This window comes from Notechis scutatus, chromosome 4, assembly GCF_049901735.1.
Source record: "Notechis scutatus isolate UNSWTSFEM ecotype Mainland chromosome 4, rNotScu1.2, whole genome shotgun sequence".
In the NCBI taxonomy this organism is placed as follows: domain Eukaryota; kingdom Metazoa; phylum Chordata; class Lepidosauria; order Squamata; family Elapidae; genus Notechis; species Notechis scutatus.
This window is the reverse complement of record NC_142012.1, coordinates 120,688,458-120,715,897: the sequence shown is the minus strand read 5'-3', so window position 1 is coordinate 120,715,897 and position 27,440 is coordinate 120,688,458. Positions and strand designations below refer to the sequence as shown.

Below are 27,440 nucleotides of genomic sequence, written 5' to 3'. Positions count from 1 at the left end.
CAGGTGGGAACACAAAGCTGCGCCACCCAAATGGCCTGCCCCCCGCTGTCCCCCACCCTTTGGCCGAGCACAAACCTGCAAAAAGCAGCACAGCCCTCACTGGCCAGGACGAGGTAACAGTGCTGTTGCAGCAAGAGGGGGCTGGCGGCACAGGCGGGCTGAAGTGGCAATGGCGACACAGGCGGGCTGAAGTGGCTGGAAGGTGTAGAAGCGCCGCGCTATTTGCATTTGCGCGGCACTCCCACACCCTCCAGCTCGCCTCTCCTGGCCTGGGCTCTTCCTCAATGGCCACGGGCTATAGGGATGGCCCAGAACAGGAAAAGTACTGGCTGGTGGTGATGGGAGGGGGCGGAGTAAGCAAGTCTGTGCTCACTATCCAGTTCAGAGGTCCGGAATGGGGTGGCGGGGATGTCAATTTTCTCATCCCTGTCGGCGGTCTGCTCTGCTGCCCATCCCACGGCCCCAGCCATCGCTGTCAGGGAAAGCACAGGAAAAGCAAGCAGAAACTTAGCTCTCACTGGGGTGAAAGAGCTGAGGTCAAGGAAGGCACAGACAAGAGAAGACGGAAGCTGCCGTCTTTGAAAAGTGCCACTTTCTGTTGCCTATGCCTTCCGATCTCCGCTCTTTCGCCCCAGCGAGAGCTATGTTTCTGATCTCTTTCTTTTCCTGGGAGGGAAGGCAGCAGAGATGTCAGGGCTGCTCTCCCCCCTCAGCAAGCCAGGCCTGTAGAAACGTGAAGAATTGCGTGGCGAGCCCCGGAGAAATGCGTGTTGGAAATGACAACACATGTTTTCAGCACTCACTCCTCTGTCTCAAAGTAGGATTGAGTGGGGGGAAGGGAGCAGAGGGAAGGGTAGGAGGGAAGGAGAAACCTGGCTGGCTTTCCTTTGGCATGGGGTTGGGGGGGGAGGCCCAGACCAAAAAAGCACCAAGGAAGACGGGCTCCTAATAACCAAACAGGCAAGAGCTCCAGCTTTTCTGGGCTCAACACCTCCCCTTCAGCCTCCACATAGGGAGGGACCCTTCTCTGCTTGGAAGCAGCGGGAGCTTAGCCTCAGGGAGTCCTTGTCTTATGTGGAGGCCAAAGGGGAGGGGTGCTAACTGGTTATTAGAAGCCCATCTTCCTCGGTGCTTCCAGCCTGGTTCTCCTTCCCTCCCCCAACTCCAGGCAGCCACATCTGGCTTGGGAGAGGTATGAGATGACAGGAGACCAGATTGGGGAGGGGCTCTGCTTTTCTTCCGTTTGAGGGGGAGCTGGTTCCTCCTCGTCTTCCCAGCCTCCAGGCACCATGTGGCTTCTTTTGACTCCCAAAAGTATTAAATCCTCTTCCCCCCCCCAAAGGATGAGAGAGGCCCCTCCTTTCCCTTTGCTCTGTCCCACAGTTATGATTAAGCATTTATGATTTTGTTATAATTAAATAAGCATTTTTATATATTATATATATATATATATATATATATATATATATATATATATATATATATATATATATATATATATATATATATATATATATATATATATGTTTTCTGAGGTTCTCGGGTATTTGTATGTGGATCTTTGGTTATTCGGGTTTTCTCCCGCGTAAGATTGGAAGTATCTAGGCAACGTTTCGATGAAGTCTCATTCATCATCTTCAGGCTTCTGTCTTCAGCTCTGTGCTTCTCAGAGTGTGTGTGTGTGTGTGTGTGTGTGTATATATATATGCTCAATACAGAAGCCTGATGATGGCAGATGAGATTCTGCTGAAACGTTGCTACAACTTTAAAAGCACCACTACTATGATGTGGGAAAATACCGAACAAAGCTGAAGGCCATACATGTAAGTACCCGTGAAAACTTAAGAAAATATATATATATATATATATATATATATATATATATATATATATATATATATATATATATATATATATATTTTTAAATATTAAAATTATATTTAATATAAAAGTAACATTTTTATATTAAATATATTATCCTTTTTTAAAAAATTTAGTGGTCCTTGGGATTTAAAAATATGAGTTTGATGGTCCCTGAGGTCCAAAATGTTGGCGACCCTGACCTAGACCATAGCAGAAGCAGGTAACTTTTTGTTGGCAAGGACCACATTTAACCTTTTTTTTTTGTTCAAATTTTTGTACATATGTGTGCAAATAGGGTTTCAAATGACATGGTGGCAGCCATATGTGGATCAAACTACTAATATTATTTTCCTGTTATGTATGTGTATCCATCCATTTCCTTCAATAGAGGAAAGGAAAGATGAAAGATACAAAAACAGTATTAAAAAAGCATTGCTCAATAGCAGAATAAATTTTTAAAAGATGAAATGAATCTCAAGGAGGCAGATACATTAAAAGGTGTTTCCTCAAGACTCAGGTATACTGAGATTAGATTTTATAGATTAGACTCCATGAAATTCCTAGTCTCCTGCAGATGATATGCCACTACAAAGAAAAAAGCCTATGAAACTTTTACAATACAGATAAGAAAAATAAAGAATTTGGCAATTTTGAGCATATTCTCTTCTCAATGTGAATTTCAATGTAGCTATACACTGAAAGATATATATTCTGTTGTACATAAAAACATCTCCTTTCATCACTACCGTGTTTCTCATATAATAAGGCCGGGTCTTATTTTTTTTTGAGCCCCGAAAAAATGGCTAGGCTGTCTTTTCGGGGGTGACTTAATTCCCCCCCTTGCATCTTTGGGCGGGTGGGCAGCGATGGCTTGGATGTTGACCTCGGCGTTGGTGGGGCACTTCATATTGGGTCAACGCAGGCAGCACAATATCCAGGTGTGCAACAAAAGTACTTCCTAACGGCAAGCCCCCCCACCATTCCCCCCCATTTCGCATGTTTTAATATAGGCCTTAATTTGGGGGGAGGGGCTTAATTTCATTTCATGCCTATAAAACATGCTGGGACTTCCTATTGGGGGAGGCCATATTGTTGGAGAAACAGGGTATAATCCAAAAATTACATGGCTGCTTCGAGTTTGTTGGGAAAAATGAATTCACAACCTTTGCTACTATCACACCATTACATAATACCATAACGTCTAGTAGGGTGAGGGAAGCAGAGATGATGCATTAATATAACATCATGTGAAAATATTACTTAAAACTCTATTAATCAAGTTCCTACTGCTGCATCATCCATGAAAACTCCCAATAGCTTTACCTATCCTGGTGATCTCCAACTGAGTCCTATTGGCGAGAACCATTGAAAATGGCGAAAAGAAAAAGATAATGCATAATGTGTGATCTCAGATGTTTTACAAGAAGTAGGTCTGCATTAGAACCTCTGAATTGTTTCACTTAGGGTTTCTTTAGCAAAGAAGGAACATAGAAAAGGATCATTAGCTAGTTTGAGACATCAGTCTATAATTCTAAGGTTTTTGTTTAAATCTTAAATTGAATTTGGACAAGATAGATAATTTATAGTTAACTTTCATTTTTTTTTGTTTCTGGAAAGATAAAAGACTAAGCTACCAAAAGTAGGTTGCTGTGGCTTTCAAATGTCATCAGTATTTCTAAAAGTATTTCAGATTTTTCCATCTTCTAATGATATCTTTGGCTCTGTTAGACCACCATTTGTTTTTTTCTAAAATAAAACTCAATGTCTTTTTTAAAGTGTTGGCTAGCCCTACATTGCAAATTGTAGGAAAACCAACCACACCAACCATTGTTGGCTACGGTCTGTTGTGCCACCTGTTTATTTTTGCCACCAATATACAAGTTACTGTCCCATTGTTACTGCCAGATTGTAATATATCACATGACACCACATAACACATTTTATGGCTTAACCATAGCTTATTGGATAAATTACAATTTGTTATGCATATATACCATACTAAACCATAAAATCCAATCTACAAGCCCTCACAATCATATAACTCATTAAGCTTTAAAAGCATGGTATGATCCCTCATGGAAAAAAGAACTTAGATGGATTTTGTTTTTATAGAAAGGTAGGTAATTCTCATTATGTGATCATTTTATACTACACTGAATTTTAAGTATGGCACAGAAAGTTTTGAGATTAAATAAAGAAGCAACTCAGGTCTGTATTTGCTATGAAGAGGTTCTTCTCACTGTGTCCTGAATAAATCACCTTGTGACATGCATTTCAGGGTTAAGTACTGTTTTTGGTTCTTGCATAAGCATCTACATGACTGCTTCAAGATTTCTAGGAAAAGAAAAAATCCCATTTCAACAGTTAGGTTTATACCATGTGGTAAACTACAAATAGTGTGATTTGAGTCACATTTGAACTTAGCTTCTATGATTCATGCTTGATATAGGCTAATCAAACTCAGAGAACTAGATTAATTGAACCACAATTGAATTAATCCTGAAAGCTATAAGAACACATCAGATAAAGTGATTTACTGCCCTTTCATATTCAAATGATATACTTAATTGGATCAGAAGGATGCATGTTTTGCTCTTGAGATGTAAATCTAATCAAGTTGGTTAAAAAAGTACACTCCCTGGAGTCTTAGAGACTAAGACAATGCTTCCTCAATCATATGATACAAACTATTTCTCAGGATTACATTATCTGCCTCTTTCTGAGACAAAGTGATAAGAGTGGCTCCCAAATGGGCCTTCTGTAAATATTTCTCCACTATGCCCATTTCTTTCTCTATGGCATAGGAGGGACAATTAAAAAAATAAGCTCCAACATTATTTATCAGCTTATGATTATATTGCTGATTTATTTATTTACTCCACTTTGGGGAAAGCCAATTTCATAGCTTCCTTGAGGTTGAGAGAACTCGGAAAACAATAATTTCCCACTGACAAAGCCATCCATAGTTATGTCTTGTTGATCACTGCACAAGGAAAAGTCAAATGAATTCTGGGGAATGGGTAACTGGGTTGTCTCAACATAGTAAGTGCAGGTAACCATAAGTATGAGTTATATGAGGTGTATGTAAATTATAACAAGCCATGGCCCCAAAATATAAGCAAGCATTTATATCTAAGCTCCAGTTTGGATTTCTCTCTACTTATGAGTGCACTCAATATAAGTCAAAATCAAATCAAATTATTATTCTGATACATGTGTGAATGCAGTCTATGGGAGAAATCTATTAGTACACATTTCTCTATGGTTGAATTTCTAAATTAAGCTACATCTGCAATTTGCTGTCTGCCATGCAGCTATTTAAAAAGAAAATTCCAAAGCAGAATTTACTTCACACATAATCTTGGCAGAGGCATCAGGAATAACTATATTTGCAAATGGACTGTACATATTATTCAGAAAGAAATCCCAATAATTCAGTATGGCCTCCTCAGAAACAAGTGTTGGATGGTGACTCCCTAGATTCCCTATAAGGATGTAACAGCAATACTCAACTGCTTAGCTATGTCTTCTCATCCTTTTTACAACTGCATAGCTATTTCTCCCAATCGTATTGGTTCTCTAAAGTATGTAAAGACACATATGAAGCATTCTTGGCTTCTCCACGGATCCCTTAAACAAATCAAGTTCAATCTTTAAATTGGAGTAGGATGATTACTCTAAACATATTTCAAGTGTCACAATAGAATAACTAATAATTATTATGGTTATCATTATAAGAAGACAAACATTTAGGGGGTGTGGTGGTTCTGGTTTGTTTGCCAAAAATTATTTAGCTGCATATTATTAATTAACCTCTGCAGTGCTTTAGTACCTACTTCAAAACTCATTGTCTCAGGATATTTTGGCTCAGTTCTGTTCAGAAAAGAAGAATACCTGATAGTAGCACATGAACTTGTTTCATTCAGTTAATAAATCCACAGCAAACTATTTCAATTTGTAGGGTTGGGCCAGGATATATGAGCTTTGGGAGAGAAGATTAGATTATCTTGCTTTCAAACAAGATTCTAGTGTAAGCAAATTTACAACATGCAAAGTCAAATATCAAACAATTCTTTGATGAATTAGCTGAAGTATAATATGCTTTATACAATAGAATATCAGTTCAATAAGTTGGAAATAGGGAGATTTATATATGGAACAGGAAACATCTATTTAACTACAAATTTTAGTAACTCCTTTCCCCAATGCAGCAAGTCCATTTCAAACAGCATTTTTTTTTTAAAAAAAATAGCTTGATTATATCCCACTTCCCATTCAAAAACAAGTAATTTATCTGTAAAATAAAATAGGCTCTCCTACCTGATTTCCTTTTTGAGGATCCATAATCCCTGAAAAAAAGGCAACAACAGATAGACATGGTTAGATTCTGGAGCATAGGGAGGAAAAAGGTGAGATCCCAGGCTCCTATCGGCTTATTCAGAGATACATTGTGGTATCCTGTTTTAAATTGGAGCTGGGGACCATAAGGCATTGACACACTTAAACAGCCGCGATATAGTTTCCTAGATCAGCAGCAGCAGCTGCTGGCGCTCTTGCAGCAATTGAGTATAAGAAAGCCCATGTGATCTATCAGAGAGACCAGACCATCCAGGCAAAGGAAGGGGGAGAGAGAGGATATAAATTCTTTCTTCTCTTTAAACCAAGCTGTTCTAAAATTCTGGTAGAGCTGTTGCTGATTCTTAACTCCTTATTGTTCTCCTCCGACTCAGAGACACAAGCCTGCTGGCTATTCTCTGTGAAGTTCCTACATTTTGCTTTAGGCAGAATTTTGTGATGCTCAGGGTCCTTTGGTTTCAAAAGCTGTTTGCCATCTGCATTGCTGGCAGCTCCTTCTAGTTATCTCACCTAACACTTGCCTGTATAAAGAGAAAAAAATCTCTCTGGCTTCTTTCACATTAGAACAAATACTGGGGATGATTTTCTTTCCTCACTGGCAAAATGAACGCTAGAGCAAGCCAGTTGTTTTGACAAGGCGCCTTTTAGGAAAGAAATCACGCTTATCAGGATATCACATGGTGCAGAACAGCATGGCTAGTCCTTAAGAAGAATCTCTTGTATTTCTAGTAGAGCAAATTACTTTTTTAAATAGCACAATCCCATGTCTGATTCTTTCAGTAAAAGTTGCTAGTTTTTGTGTAACAGTGACAAGAGATTCAGGGGTACCATTTTTAAATTTTTAAGTTTTTTTTAAAATTAATGCATATCTTTATCAGGGGCTTCTACAAAGTCCTTTTCCACAAGATATAAATATGGTCTTTAAAAATGTTTGCTAGTATTTCTTTTTTGTCCCTGCCAGTTATTGGCTTTTCAGATGGATCTAGGTATATTTTTCAACACTGAATTAAATATGTGTAAATGACTCACAGCCTCTGAAAACAATGTGAACTTGATATGAATGTTAATGTTAGTAATAATATTTGAAAATTAATTACTCCATTCCAGTAAGTGTGATGGTTTTATTCACCATATTACAAAAAGTAATGTGAAATGAGAAAAAATGTGAGGCATAGTTAAATTAAAGCCATCCAAATATAATCCTGTATTAATATATTCAGTTTAAAGTTCCATTGGGTTTAAGTAGGCTTACGCATAAGCAATACGATCTGAAACAGAGTAACCTCCATTCTTAAATGCAATGCTATACATTCTGAGATATTGATTGTCATTTATATATATTGACATTTAATTTTAGGTAAAGCAAAGGAGTTGTGGGGAAGCAGTGGTTGGAATGCAGTATTGTAGGCTGCTTCTCTGCTCACAGCCTAGAGTTTGATCCTAACCAGCTCAAGATTGACTCGCTTTCCATCCTTCTGAGGTCAGTAAAATGCGGACCCAGATTGTTGGGGGGAAATATGATGACATTTTAAATCGCTTACAGAGTGCTGTAAAGCACTATGGAGTGGTATATAAGTGCTATTGCTATTTATATATTTATATATTTTATTGGAGGAAATCAGAATGATTTTTCTCTTTGCCTATATACTACTAAAATTCTTTTTCTTGTAATATTTAACTTGCGAAACTAAAAATTGTTGGACAACAATATTTGTTCCAAGGTACCTCAAATGAGCTAACTTACAGAATGCATCCAAAATATGAGTCTGAAATTTCACAAATTTGTGGTTGCTGCAATGCTGCCACCAGTTCAGTAGACTGAATCTGTCCTAGCTTTCCAGAGGCCAGATACACTGGCCCCTACTATGGCCGCTATATATCAGGTAGACCTGTCCTGACTCTTTTGGTCTCATCACTGGCTGCCAGAGAATGGTTAGTTGTGGTCAAGCTGGCAGGAAGTTGGAAGTTGCTCCCATTCCCATTGCTTTTTTGCCCATTCTGTTTATGTTTATGTAAGGAAATATCTCTGAAATATGTTATGGATTGTCTAGTTTTTACTAACATTCAGATTCATTAAGACTACAATTGTAGAAGTCCATATGATCTATAATATCTCTACAAGCTGGAAAGGAGAATCAATGTATAACACAAACTTTAGCTGTTTCTATTCAAAGCTCATGACTTATCTGTATGAAACAGCTGTAGAAGATGATTATGAAGATTATTCAAAGAAAGGTATAGGTGAGCAATGTTAAATGTAATGGCTTATAGATTATTTCTATTTATGATTTTTTTATTCTATTTATTTATGTTTATGGTTAATTGACTCCCAGATGTAAAATGATATATAAGCAATTCATAAATGGAGGAGATAACATTTAACATGTAGTGTCTGAGGTGACTTGTATGTGAACCGTGTATTTTCATTGCACTGGAGCCTTAATGAGATATTATTCAGGCAGGCCAGGAGGGTACCATGCTTTAGGGTTATATACATATCCTTTTCCTAATGAAGAGTTTTCGTTCTGCACTTTCTGAAATAAACAGAGAAGACCTCAAAAAATGCTGTCTGCCTCATGTGTTCCTTTTGCTCCAGGCAAGGAATTTGGAGCTCTTGGGCTTAATATACCATACAATGGGAACCATTCTGAATCTAAGGAAAAACTCAACCCAGATTGTGAAGGGACATATTGAAGAGGGTCCACAATGCAGCAATTTAGATCAGGAAATGAATAGAATATTTCTTCCTTCAATTTCATTGGTTTGCCTTGGAAAACAAAGGAATAGATCAGAAGAATACACTGCAGCAGGCTCTAGTCTGCACAGTCAGCTGTATTCATCTACTCTGGTATATAACCTTGTTTCTACAAATATATATATAAACAAGAGCCAAATAACCTTTTGCTTAAAACTCCCAACCAAAATGCCTAACATCAGTGGCCTAATAAATAGTCTGGATGTTGCAGTGCATGAACTTCAGCCATATGTTATGTGGTACCTTACTGTTCATAAACAGGCATTTGTTTCCATGTGCACTAGAAGAAAGATGGCCTAATGGGAAAGTGCATCTTCTGAATGCAAAAGATTTAATCCCTAGTGTTTACACATAGAGATAATAGCAATCTTAAGTCTATGCACGTATGTATGTCTCCCACTATGCTGCCCCAGGACTCTTACTCAAAACAGAGAAATAGAACTTAGTAGTTAGGAGCAATATACAAGGGATAAACAAATAAATAAAACAACAGTACTTGCCAAACAACTGGGTTTTCACTGTCTACAAATAAATTCAACAGGTTGTAATTGGATTTAGATCTGTGTAAGTATAATAGAGTCTGGTCTTATGAATATTTACTTAGAAATAAGCTCTACTCTGTTCAGAACTAATTTGTATCAGATGGTAGCATATCCTCTGAATCTAATTTTTGTTCCATGTGAAAAGTTTTCAGTCATTGTTTAATTATGAAAAGTGTTAAATAGGTGAAACAATTAAAATACACAAAAGGAAAGAAACATAGTCCTCAACTTACAGCCATTTGTTTAGTGCCCAGGTGAAGTTACAACAGCATTGAAAAAAGTGAATACAACCAGTCCTCAAGCCTACAACCATTTCACATTCCTATGGTCACATGATCAAAATTTAGATGCTTGGCACAAGCTTGTATTTAGGGTGGTTGCAGTGCCCTGGGTCACGTAACTGCTATTTGCATCCTTTACAGTCATCTTCTGGCAAGCAAAGACAATGGGAGAAGCAGGATCCGTTCAGCTCACTACCCGGTTCACTTAACTGCAGTGATTTGCTTAACAAGTATGGCAAAAAGGGCCATAAAATTGGGCCCAACTCACTTAATCAGGATTTAATCACTTAAAAGGATGCTGGCACACAGAAGATACTTCAATGAAAGCTGACTGGGGAATTCTGAGAGTTGAAGTCCACAAATCTTAAAGTTGCCAAGGTTGGAAATCCCTGCTGTAAAATATATCTGAGGCTACACATTTATGCTGATTTCTTTTTCATCTTTGAAACTGTATTACTTTTCTACTTGGGGGCTTTACTGGGTTTTTTACATTAGACTATTGCATATGATACACACACTTCTCACACACACACACACACACACACACACACACACACACACACAACGGCTCCATGTCTCTTGGAGAAAGCAAGGACTAGGAAGAAGCAAAACAGAAGGCTTTGGGAGACCATGATGATCAATTAAAAGCATATGACTTCCTCCTGAAAAGGTCATCCAACATTGGGATATGCAACATTGATGTTTACTGCCAGCTTTTTCTTGGAAAGATGAAGCAACAAAATGCAGCAGAAGAAAAAGACAATCTTACTTAAGAATTCATCTGGTTTAGTTTTGCTTTGTTTATCCTCTTGGTTTGTACTTTTTACATGCAAATGATTTTTTTATTAATCTCATGAAAGACAGATCCTAAAGAAAAATCTATTTTGTAAAGACATTTTTGTAATTATGGCTTTCGTAAGAGTGTGCATACATGTGCTTACTCTGATGCCTCCTATGGCTTTTCTTGAAGATAGCTTTCATTGAATGTAAATAATCACCCCCCAAAAAGACAAAAGCATAATCCTGAGGACACTGTTTTCTTGATTTTTATTGTTTGAAATATAATTGTGAACAATATAATATTTATGTATAATAAAAAAGGTTTGCTAAGTTTAAATGAATGTTTCTAATATAAATGGGTTTTCATAGCTGTTAGAAATATATACTGACAAATTTAAACTTCTGAGAAAGTGATTCCTGAAATAGTTGCTAGCTCCTGACTCATTAAATAAATACATGTGGTTAATTTCAGCCTGGATTAACTGTTATGGAAAATAAACTTATGCTTACTTCCCCAATAGAAGAAGGGCACCATGGAGTTATTTTTTTCACCTAGCTATCATGCTCTTAACTAATTCACTGCCACAGTTGACTTTATTTGAATTTATCTGCCATGTTTGACTTTAATCTGGTTTGTTAAAAAGTGTTTTCTTTGGCATTGTGAATGATTAAAGCTTAAAAAATTGGTTTGAAAGGGTCGTTATGATAGGCATCACATTTATTTCCCTTCTCATGGCAGAGAGCTTTGCTTCCATTGAGGGGCTTGTACTTAGGGCAGGGATGTCAAACTCGCAGCCTGCGGATCGGATGCGTCATGTGCTGGTCATGCCCACCCTAAGTTTAGCAAAGGGGAAAAAGTCGCGATACGTCATGTGACAACAACATGACGTCAAGAGCTTGACATCCCCAACATAGGGTATCATTTAGCCCTAATCCAGCTCTGGGTAATTGGCATATAACACTAAAATCTATTGATTTATGTGTTCACCCCAAAACCTTTAATAAAAACCAAACAAGTCATTTATTCCTAGTTGTGCCATATGAACTAAAGTTTAAAGTACTTTCATTACTTTTCAAAATGTTTTTGTGATTCAAAGTATGTAGTTTTACACCACCCACAGAAATACTGTTTCTAACAACATCTGACTAGTATTATAAGTATTCAATTAGACAATATTAAAAAATGTTTCTCTTGTTCATCATTTGAAAGTAGTTTTTAATTTATCAGGCTTCCTGGTTCTGCAAGACAAAGAGCCCATTTTTAACTGAAATGACACCATGTTTTGTTTCTAACACACACACACACACGCACACACACATGCACACAGAATATATGAGAAACAGAATTACTGCCACTATCGGATACCTCATTGGATGTTGGTAAACAATCAGCAAGGTTTGCAGTCTTCATTATTCTTCTCACATATCTATATACTGTGGGTATTTGCTTTTCTATGCATCAAAAATACAGTTAGGCTAACTCTTTCATCACAGGACACATGACAAAGGGCTGGAGCTTATACTATAGCACAGCTTTCATCTTTTGCCCCATGACACATACAGATCCACCTCTGATCAAGATTTTTGTGCTCTTATCATTTTTGTAAAAACCAACAAAACCTGTTGATATAATTTACATAATTAAAAATGTTGATTAAGAATAATAAAAATAAAATCCCAAAAGATTGGACATTACTATAACATACATTTTTGCACCGCAGGTTTTGTGTCCATTTACTGCAATATTCTTTCTCAATCTGCTTTCTTCAATTCAATCACCAATAAAAACTTAGCAAAAGAATTGTTGTTCTTGGGTTCTTTTAGACCAAAGACACAAACAGTCTGTAGGCTTCAGGTTAATGAAAAAACATGTTTCAAGAAAATAATATAAACAATAATATATTTCTAGATATAAAGCAACCAGAATTTCTCCATATGTGTTCTCAATTGGAACTATGATTAATATCAATTATGTTTTGGAAAACAAGACTGAAGTCATCCTCTGAATGACAATACACACTTTAAAACTGAAGCAGATTCTTGCAATTGCCTCACAGCTACAGAACAGAGAAGGAAGAAGTGCAGAAGTTTAAAATTCACCATTACTTATTCTTATAGTATAAGACCTGGTATCCTTTCTTTTTTCTTTTTACTTCTGTTTAGGGCTACATTCCCTTAGATGGACTGATTTGCTCTTAAATTCTTCTGGTTCTTCCATTCTTCTGATTCCCATGCATCAAAGGGCAAGTAGACATCTCTGCCTAGAGACCCAAACTCTTGCAGAAGATAAAGTTGGCGTACTGAAACAATGTCCTACTCTTTTCTGTGGCAATCCAGAGTTATTGTCTAAGTTAAGAGTCACTTTCATGCATCCATAACAGCACTGGGAGTAAAGAAACATTTGTTAGCACTGGTTCCTTTGCTTATTTCTCCTCATCACTTATTGTAAAAGGTCTGTGCTATTAGCTCTAGATAAAATATTAGAAAATATTCTTCAGTCTTAGAATGCTTTGGTTAAATCATACCAACAAAAATTGCATCCATGAATGTTTCAGATGTTTTTATGTGGCTCGTGGCTCATCATAAATCACCATAATATAAGAGTACACACACTAGATCATCAATTGAGAGAATAATACACCCCACACAAAATGAATAGACCTACATACTGCTAAAAATCCCACCTAGAGACAAACAATAAGGCAGATAATTATAATAAAAATGATCAACATAAGACTTTGCAAAAAAAAAAAAAAAAAGAACAGCCCCATGAAAAATGAAAAACCCCCACAAAGATGGACTTATTAAGTTAGGACTAATTGACAGATGGAAAAAAATGAGAAATGAAATTACCTCTTCAGTTAAGTTCTAACAAAATTTAAGACTAACAAATAACAAGAACAATATATGGGATGTAGGATTTATCTAGAACAATAAAGATCTCTTGGAATTATTTTAAAAAATCCAGAAGTTAAACAAAGTACAAACAACTGGTGTTTTGAAACAAACTAATTAAGTTATATGATAATACATATCCTTCCTCAGCTCTGTAACTGCAGAAGTTCCAGTAACATTTTTTGCAATTAGAAGTCATTCAGCTTCTCTCCTTTTATTGCCCATTTCCCAGAAAATGAAAACAGTGGCTTTACCAGACACAGTGGTTGGCTCAAACACTGTACTAGTCTATGGTTTACTTAATTGCAATATTTTAAGTAAGCCCCAATGAATGAATTTGTGTATTATTACTGTAAATAATCCATCATCCCTATTTTACATATCTGGACTGTAAAAAAGCTAGACTATCATTAGAGGCACATCAAACTAAACCCCCTTCTTACATCTATTGGTTACCTGCATTTCTGCAGATCAAAAAAAGGCAGACTTAAGAGCAGACATTGATCAAAAGTAAACAAACTTCCAGATAGTATTGGATTCCATCTGTATCCTCAGTGTCATCAATAATCAAGAATGACAGAAATAGTAACTCAAGATCATATCTTATTACAGATACTGTGTATATCCCTTTTCAAGATCAATCCATCTACTAAATGGACCAGGATTGCAATTTCCAGAATTCCCAACTACAATGCCAACCCATTCAGAAGATGCCAAGTGGAGAAAGACTTTATAGGCTCTATATTGATAAAAAAAAAATGGCTCTTAGGAGCAACTAAAATATGTAAAGAATACCAATTAAATTTCTGGAGTTTTTGTTTTTAATATCCCTGAGCAAGGGCCAATATCCCCCCATGTAAATGTTTGAGACATATAAATTACCACCATCCCAAGCTGGATCTTGGCTTCCCTTGTGTATTTTAGTTCAGCATTTCAGGCTCCAAGCTGTCTTCTGGATAGTGATTTAGAATGGAAAAGCTTTTATCTAATTGTAAGGCAGGATTTTTGCCAGACACCACTAATGGATGAGACACACAGCAAAGCCGGCTGCCTGGTCATTGCTCTATTTTCTCCCGTTTTGTAAAATGGAGGAGTAAGACTATTCTCTGCACAGCTTTGCTGACTGTGCTTTTCACCACATGGTAAATGACCCTCACGTAATGATCTTAGTGGTTTGGGATTTGACATAATTATGTATGATAAGAAGCACATACTTGCACATAAATTGTTACTGAGTGTGCATCAGGTTCTTTTTCTGTAGCAGACTCTGAGGTGAAACAAATAGATTAGAGTCCAGCTGCTCTAATTGCATCTAAACAATAAAACAAAGATTGTCCACTGAATAGGTAAGGATTAAGCCTCATCTTTGTTCAATGTGCCTTGAGGACAATTCAGGGTTTTTCACACTTACAGTTTATTAAAGCAGTTCTTGTTTAGATCAGCTCTTGTAGTATAAATGTCAAAGGCAATCTGTGTAACAATGAAATCTCCAGATAGACACAAAGATACCAGGCGAGAGAGAGTTCTTTTTTCCTTCTTATTCACAACATAATCATGCAACATTTGCAAGGCTCATTAAATGCTATTTATTCTGAGTGTGGAAAGTTTAGGATTTGATTTTGAAAGGGTATTTTGAAGTGCACTGGAAGATGAATGCAGCATAAGTCAGAGGCTTACTTAAACCAGACATGCTAAGGATTATGCAACTGTTTAGAAAAACAAGTATTTGTGCTCCCTGCATATTTTTAAACAACTTTTTGCAGTCAAATTGAAAGAATTGCATGGTCTTCCTTTCCACATTTTACAGGACTGTTTATTCTCAGAACTGAAAAATGTGCAATTCCTACAACAAATGGCCATATCAGACCAAGGATCCAGCCCTTTTAAAGTGAGGGAGGCATAAAGACAATTTTCCTAACTGCAAATAATCTTTTTTTCAACAGTGCAGACAGAATAGATCACTTAATCAACCAGGAAGTGGGCTTTTTCTGAATCATTTCTTATTTCACAGACAGGCTTAACAGACCGTAACTCTCTGAAGTTTTAGTTCTTGAAGAAGTAAAAAATAATAATTATGATTGCCCATGTGACTGCAATGGAGGATGAAACAAAAAAGATGCAGCTGAGAGAAATGCCAATTTTTGTGACGTTTCTTGAGGACCTTGTTTTGAAAGTGGGAAGAGAAAGATACTCCATCGGGAAAGTAGTTCTGCAACATGCTTGTCTGGGGGAGTTAGTTTACTTCCACTTAATTAGGGCTGCTTTTGGATAAAACTAAATCTTCTGCATTGGTTGTTTTAGTTAATTAAGTACCACACTGTTAGGGATATACACCCTAGCAGAACCTGCACGGCAGTCAGGCAGGCAGGCAAATATGTGAGATAAACGTTGTTGTAGTTTACACTCAGTAAAACAGATACACAGTGCTAGTTAAATAGTTTATTCCAGTAAGATTTATAGCATAGTCAAACAGTCCATATATCATACACTAGTTCAGTCCGTCCGGGGATTAATCAGTTGCAAAGTCCAGTGTTGAAAAATAGGTCAGTAAACTTACAATATCAGTCCATTAATATATCTCTTCGCAGTAGAGATATGAAGAATTCAAACCTCCTTTCTTCAGCAACAGCAGAGAACACACAGTTAACAATCCATCATCGTCAGCAAGCAATCCAGTAAGCCAGCAGTCAATCAGGTTCTCTTGCTCCCTCTTATGGCGATTTACAGCCGCACCCAAAATTACATGCTTTGCAGTTAAAGTGACACACACTTAAACTCACTATCATAGTTTATATATATTATTTTACCCAAACTACGTTAGGTAACCTATGTTATTCCTAACATTCTCCCCTTTTGGGTAATATAATAATATATATATCTATTTACAACTTCAAACCATAGTTGTCACAACTTTCCTTATGTTTGACTGAACCTTGGGCTTTTGTAAACTGATCAGCAAAATTTTCTTCAGTCATGCAATATTCCAATCTTATTAAACCATTTTTTACAGATTGTCTTACATTCAGATATCTAAGATCTGTATGCTTAGATCTCGTTTTCACAGCAATATTTGTAGCCAACCGTATGGCTGCTTGATTGTCCTCATAAACTACAATGGAATCATTAACAGTTATTCCCATATCTAATAACAACTGTTTATATAGAATTAAATCAGTACATAATAAAGATAGACATGAAAATTCTGCTGCCATTGTGGACATACTTATGTGTTGCTGTCTAATTGACCTCCAACCAATCAGTGCTTTTCCTAACAGTATAGCCGTACCTGAAGTTGATTTCCTAGTGTTTATGTCTGTTGCAAAACTTGCATCAGCATATGCACTTAAAATCAGATCATCTTTTGGCTCCAAATACAATGCATAGTGCATTGTCCTTTTAAGATACCTTAATATACGTTTTGCTGCTTGCCAGTGTTGTTCAGTGGGTTCAGCGTTGAATCTTGCCAATTGATTAACGCCATAGGCAATATCTGGCTTTGACCAATTACTAATGTACAATAAACTACCAATTAGTGATTGATAAATAGTCTTATCGAATTTTGGACTTTGAGCATCAGTGTGGCCAAATTCCTGACTCATTGGAGTTTTTGCCGGTTTACAAAGTTCCATCTTGTATGTTTTTAGTAATTGATAAATCTTATCCTCTTGAGATATCTTATAGCCACCTTTGGTTTTATTTATTGTCAATCCTAGATACTGTTTTATCTCTCCTAATTGCTTTAATTTTATCCTGTTACCTAATAATGATATTATTTCAGTAGCTTCATTATTAGTTTTTGTAATTAAGGCAATATCATCTGTAAACAACAATAATAATGACACTATTCCATTACTCTCTCTCTTAAATACACATGGATCAGCTAAACCTGCTTTAAACCCTATATTGTTTAACTCCTTAACAATATATTGGTTCCATTCGTAACCAGATTGTTTTAATCCATAGAGACTCTTTTTAAGCTTCCAACAGTCATTATTTTTTTATCATCATTAATTCCTATAGGTTTCTTTAAATATATAGTGTGCTGCAATGGTGCATGCAGATAGGCAGTTTCTACATCTAAGTGATTTATAATATAATTCTTCTTAGCTGCCCACACTAAAGCTGCTCTCAAGGTTATTGCTTTTAGACTCGGTGCAAATACTTCATCATAATCACATGCAGTTTGATTAAATCCTTGAGCTACCAACCTAGCCTTATGGGTAACAGTCCCATTTTTACCTGTTTTTAATTTAAATATCCATTTACAACCAATGGACTTTTCACCTGGAGGTAATTTAACATTTTCATAAACATCCATTTGTTTTAATGAATTTAATTCTTTCTCCATTGCTCTTTGCCAATTTTCCTGTTCCTTTACTGGATACATTTTAAGTTCTTCAACAGTAGTTGGAACTTTACTAACTTGGCAAACTACACTTGCTTGGTACCTGTCAGGTGGTCTGGTTTCACGTGTTGACCGTCTAGGTATTACAGGGCTTACAGGTGGACTTTCATGTACTACCTGTTCCTGATTATCTAATTCTTCCTGTTCTGGTATTTCTTCCTGTTCTGGTCCTATGTGCTCTTCCTGTACTTCCTCTTTAATTGTACTCTTCTTATTACTGATATGTGATTTTGGTCTTTTGTAGGTTTCTATGATTACTTCCTTACTTGAATCTTGTTCCAGTTTTTCCCATCCTACATGTTCTAGGAATTGTGCACTAGCACTACAGTAAACTCTAGGTGTACCTTTTCCCCAGAATCTGTATGATTTGTGATTAGATTCATAACCTACAAAGAATAACTTTTTAGCCCTATGCTGAACCTTGTGTCTCAGTTGTGTAGGAATATGCACCCATGCTGGTGCTCCAAATGTGTGCATGTAGCTTAGGTCAGGTTTTCTACCATGCCACCGTGTGAATGGTAATTTACCTGTTGTTGAGTTAACAACATTATTCAATATATGATTACCACACATTATTGCTTCTCCCCACAAAGTTTCAGGTAATTCTGAATCCGACAACATAGTACGAGCCATTGCCTATATTGTTTGGCCTCGTCTTTCTATAAAGGAATTATGTTGTGGCCTATATGGTGCAGACTTTTTATGTTCAACACCTGCCATCTTCAGTCTATTTTGGAATTTATTGTTTATAAATTCCGGACCATTATCAGTTACAAGAGTTACTAGTTTCCTTTTAGTTTTTCTTTCTGCAAATTTCAACCAATTAAAGAAATTCTGATATGTTTCCATTTTACTTTTCATTAAATAACAGAAACCATATCTGGAATAATGATCCATTATGCTTAGTATATAACGAGCACGTCCCAGGACCTATAATATCAGCAAATACGGCCTCTAGAGGTTCCTTTGTCTTAAATCCATTTATTCTATTTGCTGGTATTACCTTGCTTTTTTCTTGACTGCATGCATTGCAGTGCAAATACTTACTGCAAGGCTTCAGTTTTATACCTTCAGACAGTTCAACCGTTTGCTTGAGCATTTTAAAATTTATATGCCCTAAACGTCTGTGTAACAAATGTATGCATTCATCATGAGGTTTAACGTTATTATATACTGTGTTAACTATCTCTGATGAATTATCATTTAACACATACAATTCACCTTTTAAAGTTGCAGTCACTTTTTTACCTTCTTTTTCTATTATGCAGTTTTCTCCCCTAAAGGTAACTACATAACCTAGTTTAACCAAAACTCTAACTGAAAGCAAATTAAACTTAAGTTGTGGTACATATAACATTCTTACATTTTCTTTTATGCAAGAACAATGTGCAATACCTTCACCTTTTGCTTTCATTTTCCAGCCATTAGCTAACGATATATGCTGTGAACTCATGGACATCTTAACAAATCTTTTCTTATCTTTCGTTATGCAGTGCGATGCTCCAATATCTACAACCCATAAATTATTATTCACAGTTTCGTTGCTATACATGGCTAACTCTAAGCATTTTTATCCTTTTGATGCCTTTTAGCATTCTGGCTGGCATTGTTGCGTTTTACTTTTTTGCAGAATCTAGCCAAATATCCTTTTCCTCCACATTTAAAACATTTTCTAATTGTATAGGCTGTCGTAGATTATCTTCTTGTGGTTCCCTTCTGAGTTGATCCCTTTCAAGCCTTCTCCTGGCTTCTTCAATTAATCTGCCAGTAATGTCAGTTAATGTGAGGTTATCTTTTGGCAGTACTTCCAGTGAAGTTACGTAGTCATCATAGCTCTCATCTAACGAAGACAAAATTACATAAACCTGATGTAGTTCTGTGAAGATAAGTTCTTTTTCATGCAGTTCTTTAAAAATTCTCTTCATTGTGTTTATATGAGTCAACATGTCTCCATTCTTTTGAAGATGTGTTCTGAACAGTTTCTGTGTAAGATTTATATGTGCTCCTACACTGTCTTGAACATAAATCTTCTTTAAATTCTCCCAACATTTCGCAGCTGTTTCTTCTCCACGAATATGGGCAAGCTGCTGGTCAGAGAGTGTCAGTCCTATTATACAGAGAGCTTGCTCATTCTTCAATTTATATTCTTGTATTTTCTGGGCATCATCCTCATCCTCCGGATCCCATGGATCTACCTCTGGTGGGTTTTGAATTATACTCCACAAACCTTCTCTGTGTAGAAGTAGGCTGCATTTCATAGACCATGAAACATAGTTTGTTCCATCCAGTTTGGATATTAGAGACAAACTTTGTAAATTGACTTGTGCCATCTTTTTCTGGATATTAAACTATAATTAATAAAACACAGCTGTCTGTTTACAGTATTGTGTAACTACACAAACTCTCACTTTATATAAGCCTGTTATATCCTGGTTAGTCTGACTGTGCAGCTGGGCCCATAACCAGTGTTAGGGATATACACCCTAGCAGAACATGCACGGCAGTCAGGCAGGCAGGCAAATATGTGAGATAAACGTTGTTGTAGTTTACACTCAGTAAAACAGATACACAGTGCTAGTTAAATAGTTTATTCCAGTAAGATTTATAGCATAGTCAAACAGTCCATATATCATACACTAGTTCAGTCCGTCCGGGGATTAATCAGTTGCAAAGTCCAGTGTTGAAAAATAGGTCAGTAAACTTACAATATCAGTCCAGTAATATATCTCTTCGCAGTAGAGATATGAAGAATTCAAACTTCTTTTCTTCAGCAACAGCAGAGAACACGCAGTTAACAATCCATCATCGTCAGCAAGCAATCCAGTAAGCCAGCAGTCAATCAGGTTCTCTTGCTCCCTCTTATGGCGATTTACAGCCGCACCCAAAATTACATGCTTTGCAGTTAAAGTGACACACACTTAAACTCACTATCATAGTTTATATATATTATTTTACCCAAACTACGTTAGGTAACCTATGTTATTCCTAACACACACAATAATTCCTTCTATCCTAATTCCATGTGTTTTGCAAACAGGGCCGATGAATGGCTAACACTGGTTTTAAGCCTAAGACTAAGGCTCCATGGCCTTAATCCAAGTCAGGAGTTAAATTATTGATGGTTCTTGCACTGTTACCATTCCGTGTATGCCTGTCATGCTCCTGGTGGAGACTGACTCTGAGGAAGAGGAGGAACAGCCAACAGGGAGTGTGAGTGTGGCTCCAGAGGTGGTGGAGGAGGCTGGGGAAGGGCAGAGGCCGGCTGAGCAATCAGAAGAGGATCCAGGCCCATCCCCTATCCATACTAGGGCACGCAGAGAGGAGAGGATCAGGGAAAAGCGAGGTCTACTCAGGAGGAGATTACCATGATCCTCTTCGTGGCTTGCAGCTAGGAGCTATGTATATAAGTTTGTAACTACGTAGTCAGAATTGCTGGAGTCAAAGTTTAGTGTTTCCTTTGAAAGAGATTTATCTTTGTTGGCGTTCTTCCCATGGACTCTCCCCGTTATCTTCCTGGAATGTATGATTAATTATCCTGGCTTGCTTCGGAACTCTCATCAATGAGGTTTGTTTTGGTTTCCTTTTGCCTCATTATTTACTTTTGTGACTTTAAACTGTGCCTAATAAAACAGTGAAGTTAAGTTGAAGGCATTACCAGACTTTAATGTATGTTTTGGGTTTTGAGAGAGACTACGGGTCATCACAATGCCCAAGAATACAGGCAGAGTCAGTTTGGTCTAAGCATGGCTAGGGCACCATGCTAAAAAGCAGGAAATTGTGAGTTCTAATCTCACCTTAGCTATGAAAGTCAGGTGGGTGACACTGAGCCAGTCACTCTCTCTCAGCCCAACTCACCTCACAGAGTTGTTGTTAGGGGGAAAACAGAAAGAGGAAACGTGTTGGGATATGTTTTCAGCCTTGAGTTATTTGTAGAAGCAATAAAGGTAGGATATAAAGAAATTAAATTAGATAAATTAATTAAATAAATAGCATCAAGACTAAACTTCAGGGGCTGCATCCAATCCAGTAGTGATTTTTTTGAGTATTGCTATCAGGAAGGATACCTATCAGTGGTAGGATTCAAATTTTTTTACTACTGGTTCTGTGGGCATGGCTTGGTGGGCATGGCAGGGGAAGGATACTGTAAAATCTCCAGTCAGAGGCAGTATTTTCCAGTTCTCCGAACTACTCAAAATTTCTACTACTGGTTCTCCAGAACTGGTCAGAATCTGCTGAATACCACTTCTGATACCTATACTTTATCAATGGAGCTCTTTTATTATCTTCTAAACAAAATAGTCCCTTAGCCTGACACAATTTATATCTAAGGCAGCTCCTGAGTTTGAGCAAACTATCTTATACATCTACTCATTGTGTTGTCTAATGTCTGATTCTGTTGCTCTTTGTTGTTGTATGGCATAACATTTCCCCACCAGCCACATCTGTCTTACTACCTATGCAAGCTTGTCGAGGAGGTTAACTGAGAAGTAACAGATTGAATCTGCTGTGCTTTGTTATCCTCGGCCTGTAAAACTAATTTAATGCCATATTCTATGGCTACAGGGGTTGATTAGTATAAGAATATGTATCGGGATGGACTCATATTGGAAATAGCTGCATTTGGTTCTCATATACCAAAATATAAATGGAGAACTCAAAACTCAAACGTGCCAATAGTGTGGTGTGATTTTATACAATGGGTCCATGTTGATTCTATGCTTGCATGCTGTCTGGTCTTCAAGAATTCAAAAACTGGTAAATGCCTGTTAGAATATAGACTAGCTGGAGGCTTGTGTTATAGGAGAAATATTGTTTTTCATATGGCTCTTCTCTTGTGTTTCTTATTCTTCCCTGAGATGGAATGAACTGAAATGTTTTAGTGGCATATTTTCCAGACTCCATTCAAGGAAGTAACAATAGCTTGCTTTGTGAATAACTGGAGGCTGGGAGATAATATATTGCAAAGGGCAGCAGTAAATAAGACAAAAATCTCTTTTTATGATAAAAACTGAAGGTGCAGGATGTAAAGGAAATCAAAAGTTTTGTTCACAGCTTACTTTTTCACATGTATCTACTGAGATAACCCGAGGCAAGAAAATATCTCTAAAATTTGAACAATGAGGTAAAATTTATGTGCTGTGTGAACAAAAGATGACAGGAAGATGCAGGATGATTTTGTTTAAAAGTGTGTGTGATATTAGATTCTTGAGACAATAGAATAAATTACTCAAACCTGTAGAAATTGCAGGTATCCAAGCAGAGGGTAGAGATTTCGTTCCTCAACAAGGTTTGGAACTAAACTAGAATATTTACAAATCATTTAGTTTAGTTCCAAACCTTGTTGAAGAACGAAATCAAGTTTCATATCTAAAAAAAACCCTTCAATTGCCCTTTCAGAGACAGCTGCATGAAATACATATCTTGAATAAATTTGATTCTTTCTCCTAGTCATAATTATTCAAATTTAACAAAACTGTAAATTAAACTATTCTGTCTAATATTAATGAAAAAGTATGCACTGCATCTTCTATTCTGCAAAGTTCATTTAACCAGGATATCATATCCAATTATTGATGGTTTCAAATTCTAGACTGCTCCAAGATGATCTGGCATATTTAAGCATAAGGAAGTTACCACTTGAGATTAAGTATGTGCTGTAAAAGGTGGAAGTATATAATTCCAAAACCAAAGTGTTAAAAGTGTTCACATAAGGCTACTCAAGACAGATATGAAATGTTCTGGAAATCAGAAAAGCTTTGATCTTTGCTAGTTCACAAGACAAACCATAAAAGGAAATTGATGAACACTGTAATTCTGAATTGCCACAAGTCTCAGATTGTCAGACCAAAAATTATTCCCACAAAAGATGAACTGCAGCCAGCGTCAATGAGTCAACTGCTAAGGCATTTGCCGTCTAAGGTAATCACCAAGTACTCTGATGCCCTCTGCTGGAACGCCTTGAGCCATGATGGTCAACAACTAGTTTATATCTTTCATGCTTGGGCCTGATATTATGTTGCTGAAAGAATCCTTTGTGGCTTCAGTAAGGGACATAAGAAATATATAATGTATCAGCAAGAATAATGGCATTTTCAATGAGCTGCTTGTACATCAATGAATGGGGGATGCTTCCACAATAAATTCTGGGCTTTTACCCTCTTCTCCTTCCCACTTAGTAGGGCAGGCCACAGCAGTTGTGAATATGCCAATGCAAAAACAGACTTGAATTTTAAATTTGCAAATGAACAGGGAAACAGAAATATCCCTTTAAAAGCCTTGATTTAACAAAAACAAAACAAAAACACTAGTCTTTGTTTTGGGTAAATTCAGTCAAGTCAGGTGGGAAAAAAATGCAGAATAGGTTTTAGTCAAGAGAGAACAAACCCTACCTTGTATTCCCCACCCAAACAACTCCCTTCCTTTCTTTTTTTTCATCAACACAGAGTGTATGCCTCAATTAGACAACATCATCTTTGATCATCTGATTGCCCGCTTTTGGAACACTAAAATATTATTTTCTGAGATGAGAAATTTAATTCCACAATGCCCTGTTTGAGATGAGCAATATAATTCCACAATACCCTGTTTGAGATGCAGTGACTAGATTTGTCTAGAGAATCCAAAAATGTGCAAATGCTTATAATCAATATAATCTTAAACATCATCTGATTTATAGAACCCACAGCAGTCCATGCATAAATGCATGGGATAGCTTGGAAATTATTTCTATAAAAATAAAATTCATTATTCATTAAATATTCCTTATTCATTAAATATTCCTTATGTTTGTGGGTGGGCACTTTCCCGATAGTGGAACGACTATCACAAACCACCTTCTACCACCCAGCTCTTAGCTAACATTTCATTCAGTTCTGCTGGGAAACAAACAGACCTGGAATGCAGTTTTGTTGGCATACGATTCTCCTAGGATTTACTTTCAAGCAATACTACAAGCATTCAGTTCACAGGTCTCACTAGAATTTTGCTTTCAAAAAAATTGCTCTGTGATGCTGATATTGTACTATGGTAAACAAAAGGCTGTTTCAAAATAAGCTTTTTCTGCAGTCTATTGGGAGCAGTATTATGCAAACCAGACAAATATGCATGTGGACCAATCAATAAATACATGAGGATATTGTGTCCAGAGAAGGAAGAAACATATATGTTTCTCTGGCCATGAAGCAAGCAAGGAAGAAAAGCTATTTTTTAAATACTATAAAATCTTTACCTTGTGACTGACCAGTTTCAAAAAAAGAAAGAGTAAATAATGACTTGCTGGTATTCTCTGCATCTAATGGCTACCTTGGACTGAGTAATGACTAACAGATGGTGCTCTCGTGTTCCAAATTAATAAGCGTAGAAAGAGCACAATGTTGAAATTATTGGGGATCTGCAGATGATGAAGATAATAGAGGAATTGTGGGCGCATTGAAAATAATTTGCAAATGGAAAGTCTCATAGTATAACTTTAGGATGACAGACTCAGTCAACTCTCATTTTGAGCATAGTAGTTTGTAATTTTTGGGATTAGAGCAACAGTATTTAGAAACTGCATGGGATTACATAGAAAAATCAAAAATTAATTAAGTGTCATCAATGATTGTTAATACTAAGTGACTATATACACATGTTCAAATTTTGCTTGGGGGAAAAGCTGGGTAATGTCAAGATATAAAGAGGTCAGATAAAATGGCTCAAATGTTATCCCGCTGGGCTAAGGAAAAAAATAGGTAAATGAGCAGAAGAAACATAAAACTGCAGCAACCTATCTGTCTGTCTGTCTGTCTGTCTGTCTGTCTGTCTGTCTGTCTATCTATCTATCTATCTATCCATCCATCCATCCATCCATCCATCCATCCATCCATCCATCTCAGTTACCTATAATAAAGTAACTGGTAAAAAGCAACAAAACTAAAATTGTTATTAACAAATATTGAAAACATTTTAAAAATTATAAAACAGTTAAATAGGAATAATAAATGGAGGTATGTTAATAGTAATAGAGCCATCACATTAGTTCACCTATCTCCTGAGATCCCCACATCTGTTGGCATAAACATGGCTTGAGAGAGCTTTGGAATCTAAGAATGATGAGGCAATCCTCTCCAGAAGTGCAAGTGGGAAGGAAATTCCGCAGGATGGGGGCCACAGCAGAAAAGGCCTGCCACTTAGGATCTACTAAATGTCAGTCCCTAGACAACGGAACTCATAACATGCCTATTCTGTGAGATCTGGTGGGACAGGGAGATTAAATTGGGGAAAGGCTATCCCATAAATAACCCAATCCCACGCCATGTAGGGCTTTAAAGGTCCATACCAGCATCTTCAATCATACCTGGTGTATATAATATATCCAAATTAATTTTAGTAGTTCTCCTCAGTTGCAATAGAGTAGGGGTGTCAAACTTAAGTCCCGAGGGCCACATCCAGCCTGAGGGGTGCTTAGATCTGGCCCACGTGTTTGCCCTGGAAACAGCAAAGGAACACCCACAGTGCCTCTGCCAGTGAAAACAGAGATCATGAGGGTTGCGCGTGGCCCCCTTGAGCTCCCTTTTCACTGGCAGAGGGTTGTAGGAGGTCCGCCCAGCCAAAAATGGAGTTTATGAAGGCTGTGCATGGCCCCCGAGCTCCCTTTTCGCTGGCGGGGGACTGTAGGAGGCCCTCTCAGTCAAAAACAAAGCTCACGAGGGCTGTGGGTAGCCCCCCTGAGATCAGTTTTCACTAGCAGAGAGTTGCAGGAGGCCATTGCAGCCAAAAATGCAGTTCAGGAGCTCATTTTCTCTGGCAGAGTGCTCTGGCCATCACAGGCGCCCCTGACACAAATGACACCATAGTGGCCACGCCCACCCAGTCCCCAAGGTCAAACACAACTCTGATGCGGCCCTCAATGAAACCAAGTTTGACACCCCTACAATAGAGGAATCGAAGCTCAAGAACAGAAGCAATTTGATGGGCCCAGATGATATAGGGTCATTTGGTTTATACAGTATACATATTTTTAATTTTTTTACTCAGTTTATCATTATCCAGTTCCACAAAATAAAAATGTGGAATTCCTATTCTCTAGTTAATGAAGGAAGACAAGTTTAATTTACTAGAGACATAGAAAGATGTGATTCTATCTACCTGAGGTAGAAAATACAAGCTGCCCAATCAAATCTGGTTCTTAAATCCCTTTTTCTGCATTTCTACTTATTTCAAGATATAAATATTTCTCTATCAGCAGATTTTGATTTTTTAAAATTATGGCTAAAAATGAGTTGACAACAAGAACTTGTGCCTATTAATGTGTTACTGAGGCATAACTTCCAGTCTGTCTTACCATTGCTGCCTTTACTTCCTAATGAAATTAAGAATTGTAGTTTAGCAATTTCTGAATTATAACTCCCAAATATCAGTTATCTATCTCTACCCATCTTATTCTTGCATTTTGTCTGTCAGCCTGAAATTCCTTTAAATGAGCAAACAAATAAGAAGGAATTCACATGGTGAACAGAAGGAGAGTCACAAAGAAGGTGAAACAATGTATTTGTTATATACATTTTTCTCTAATGATTGAACAA

General features: G+C 37.1%; 1 protein-coding gene across 7 annotated transcripts in view; it reads right to left on the bottom strand.

Annotated features, from left to right (window-relative positions):
- The window catches only part of SH3PXD2A (SH3 and PX domains 2A), a 224,445-nt gene that overhangs the window by 89,942 nt on the left and 107,063 nt on the right, over positions 1-27,440 (bottom strand). For 3 of the 7 annotated variants that reach the window (XM_026663980.2, XM_026663907.2, XM_087964605.1), the window contains one exon: positions 6,184-6,212. In XM_026663980.2, the coding sequence (XP_026519765.2) occupies positions 6,184-6,212 (29 nt within the window). Of the gene's footprint in view, positions 1-6,183; positions 6,492-6,632; positions 6,717-6,740; positions 6,790-27,440 lie in introns of those variants that run through there. The other 4 variants (XM_087964606.1, XM_026664144.2, XM_026664297.2 and 1 more) reach the window with 4 other exon arrangements.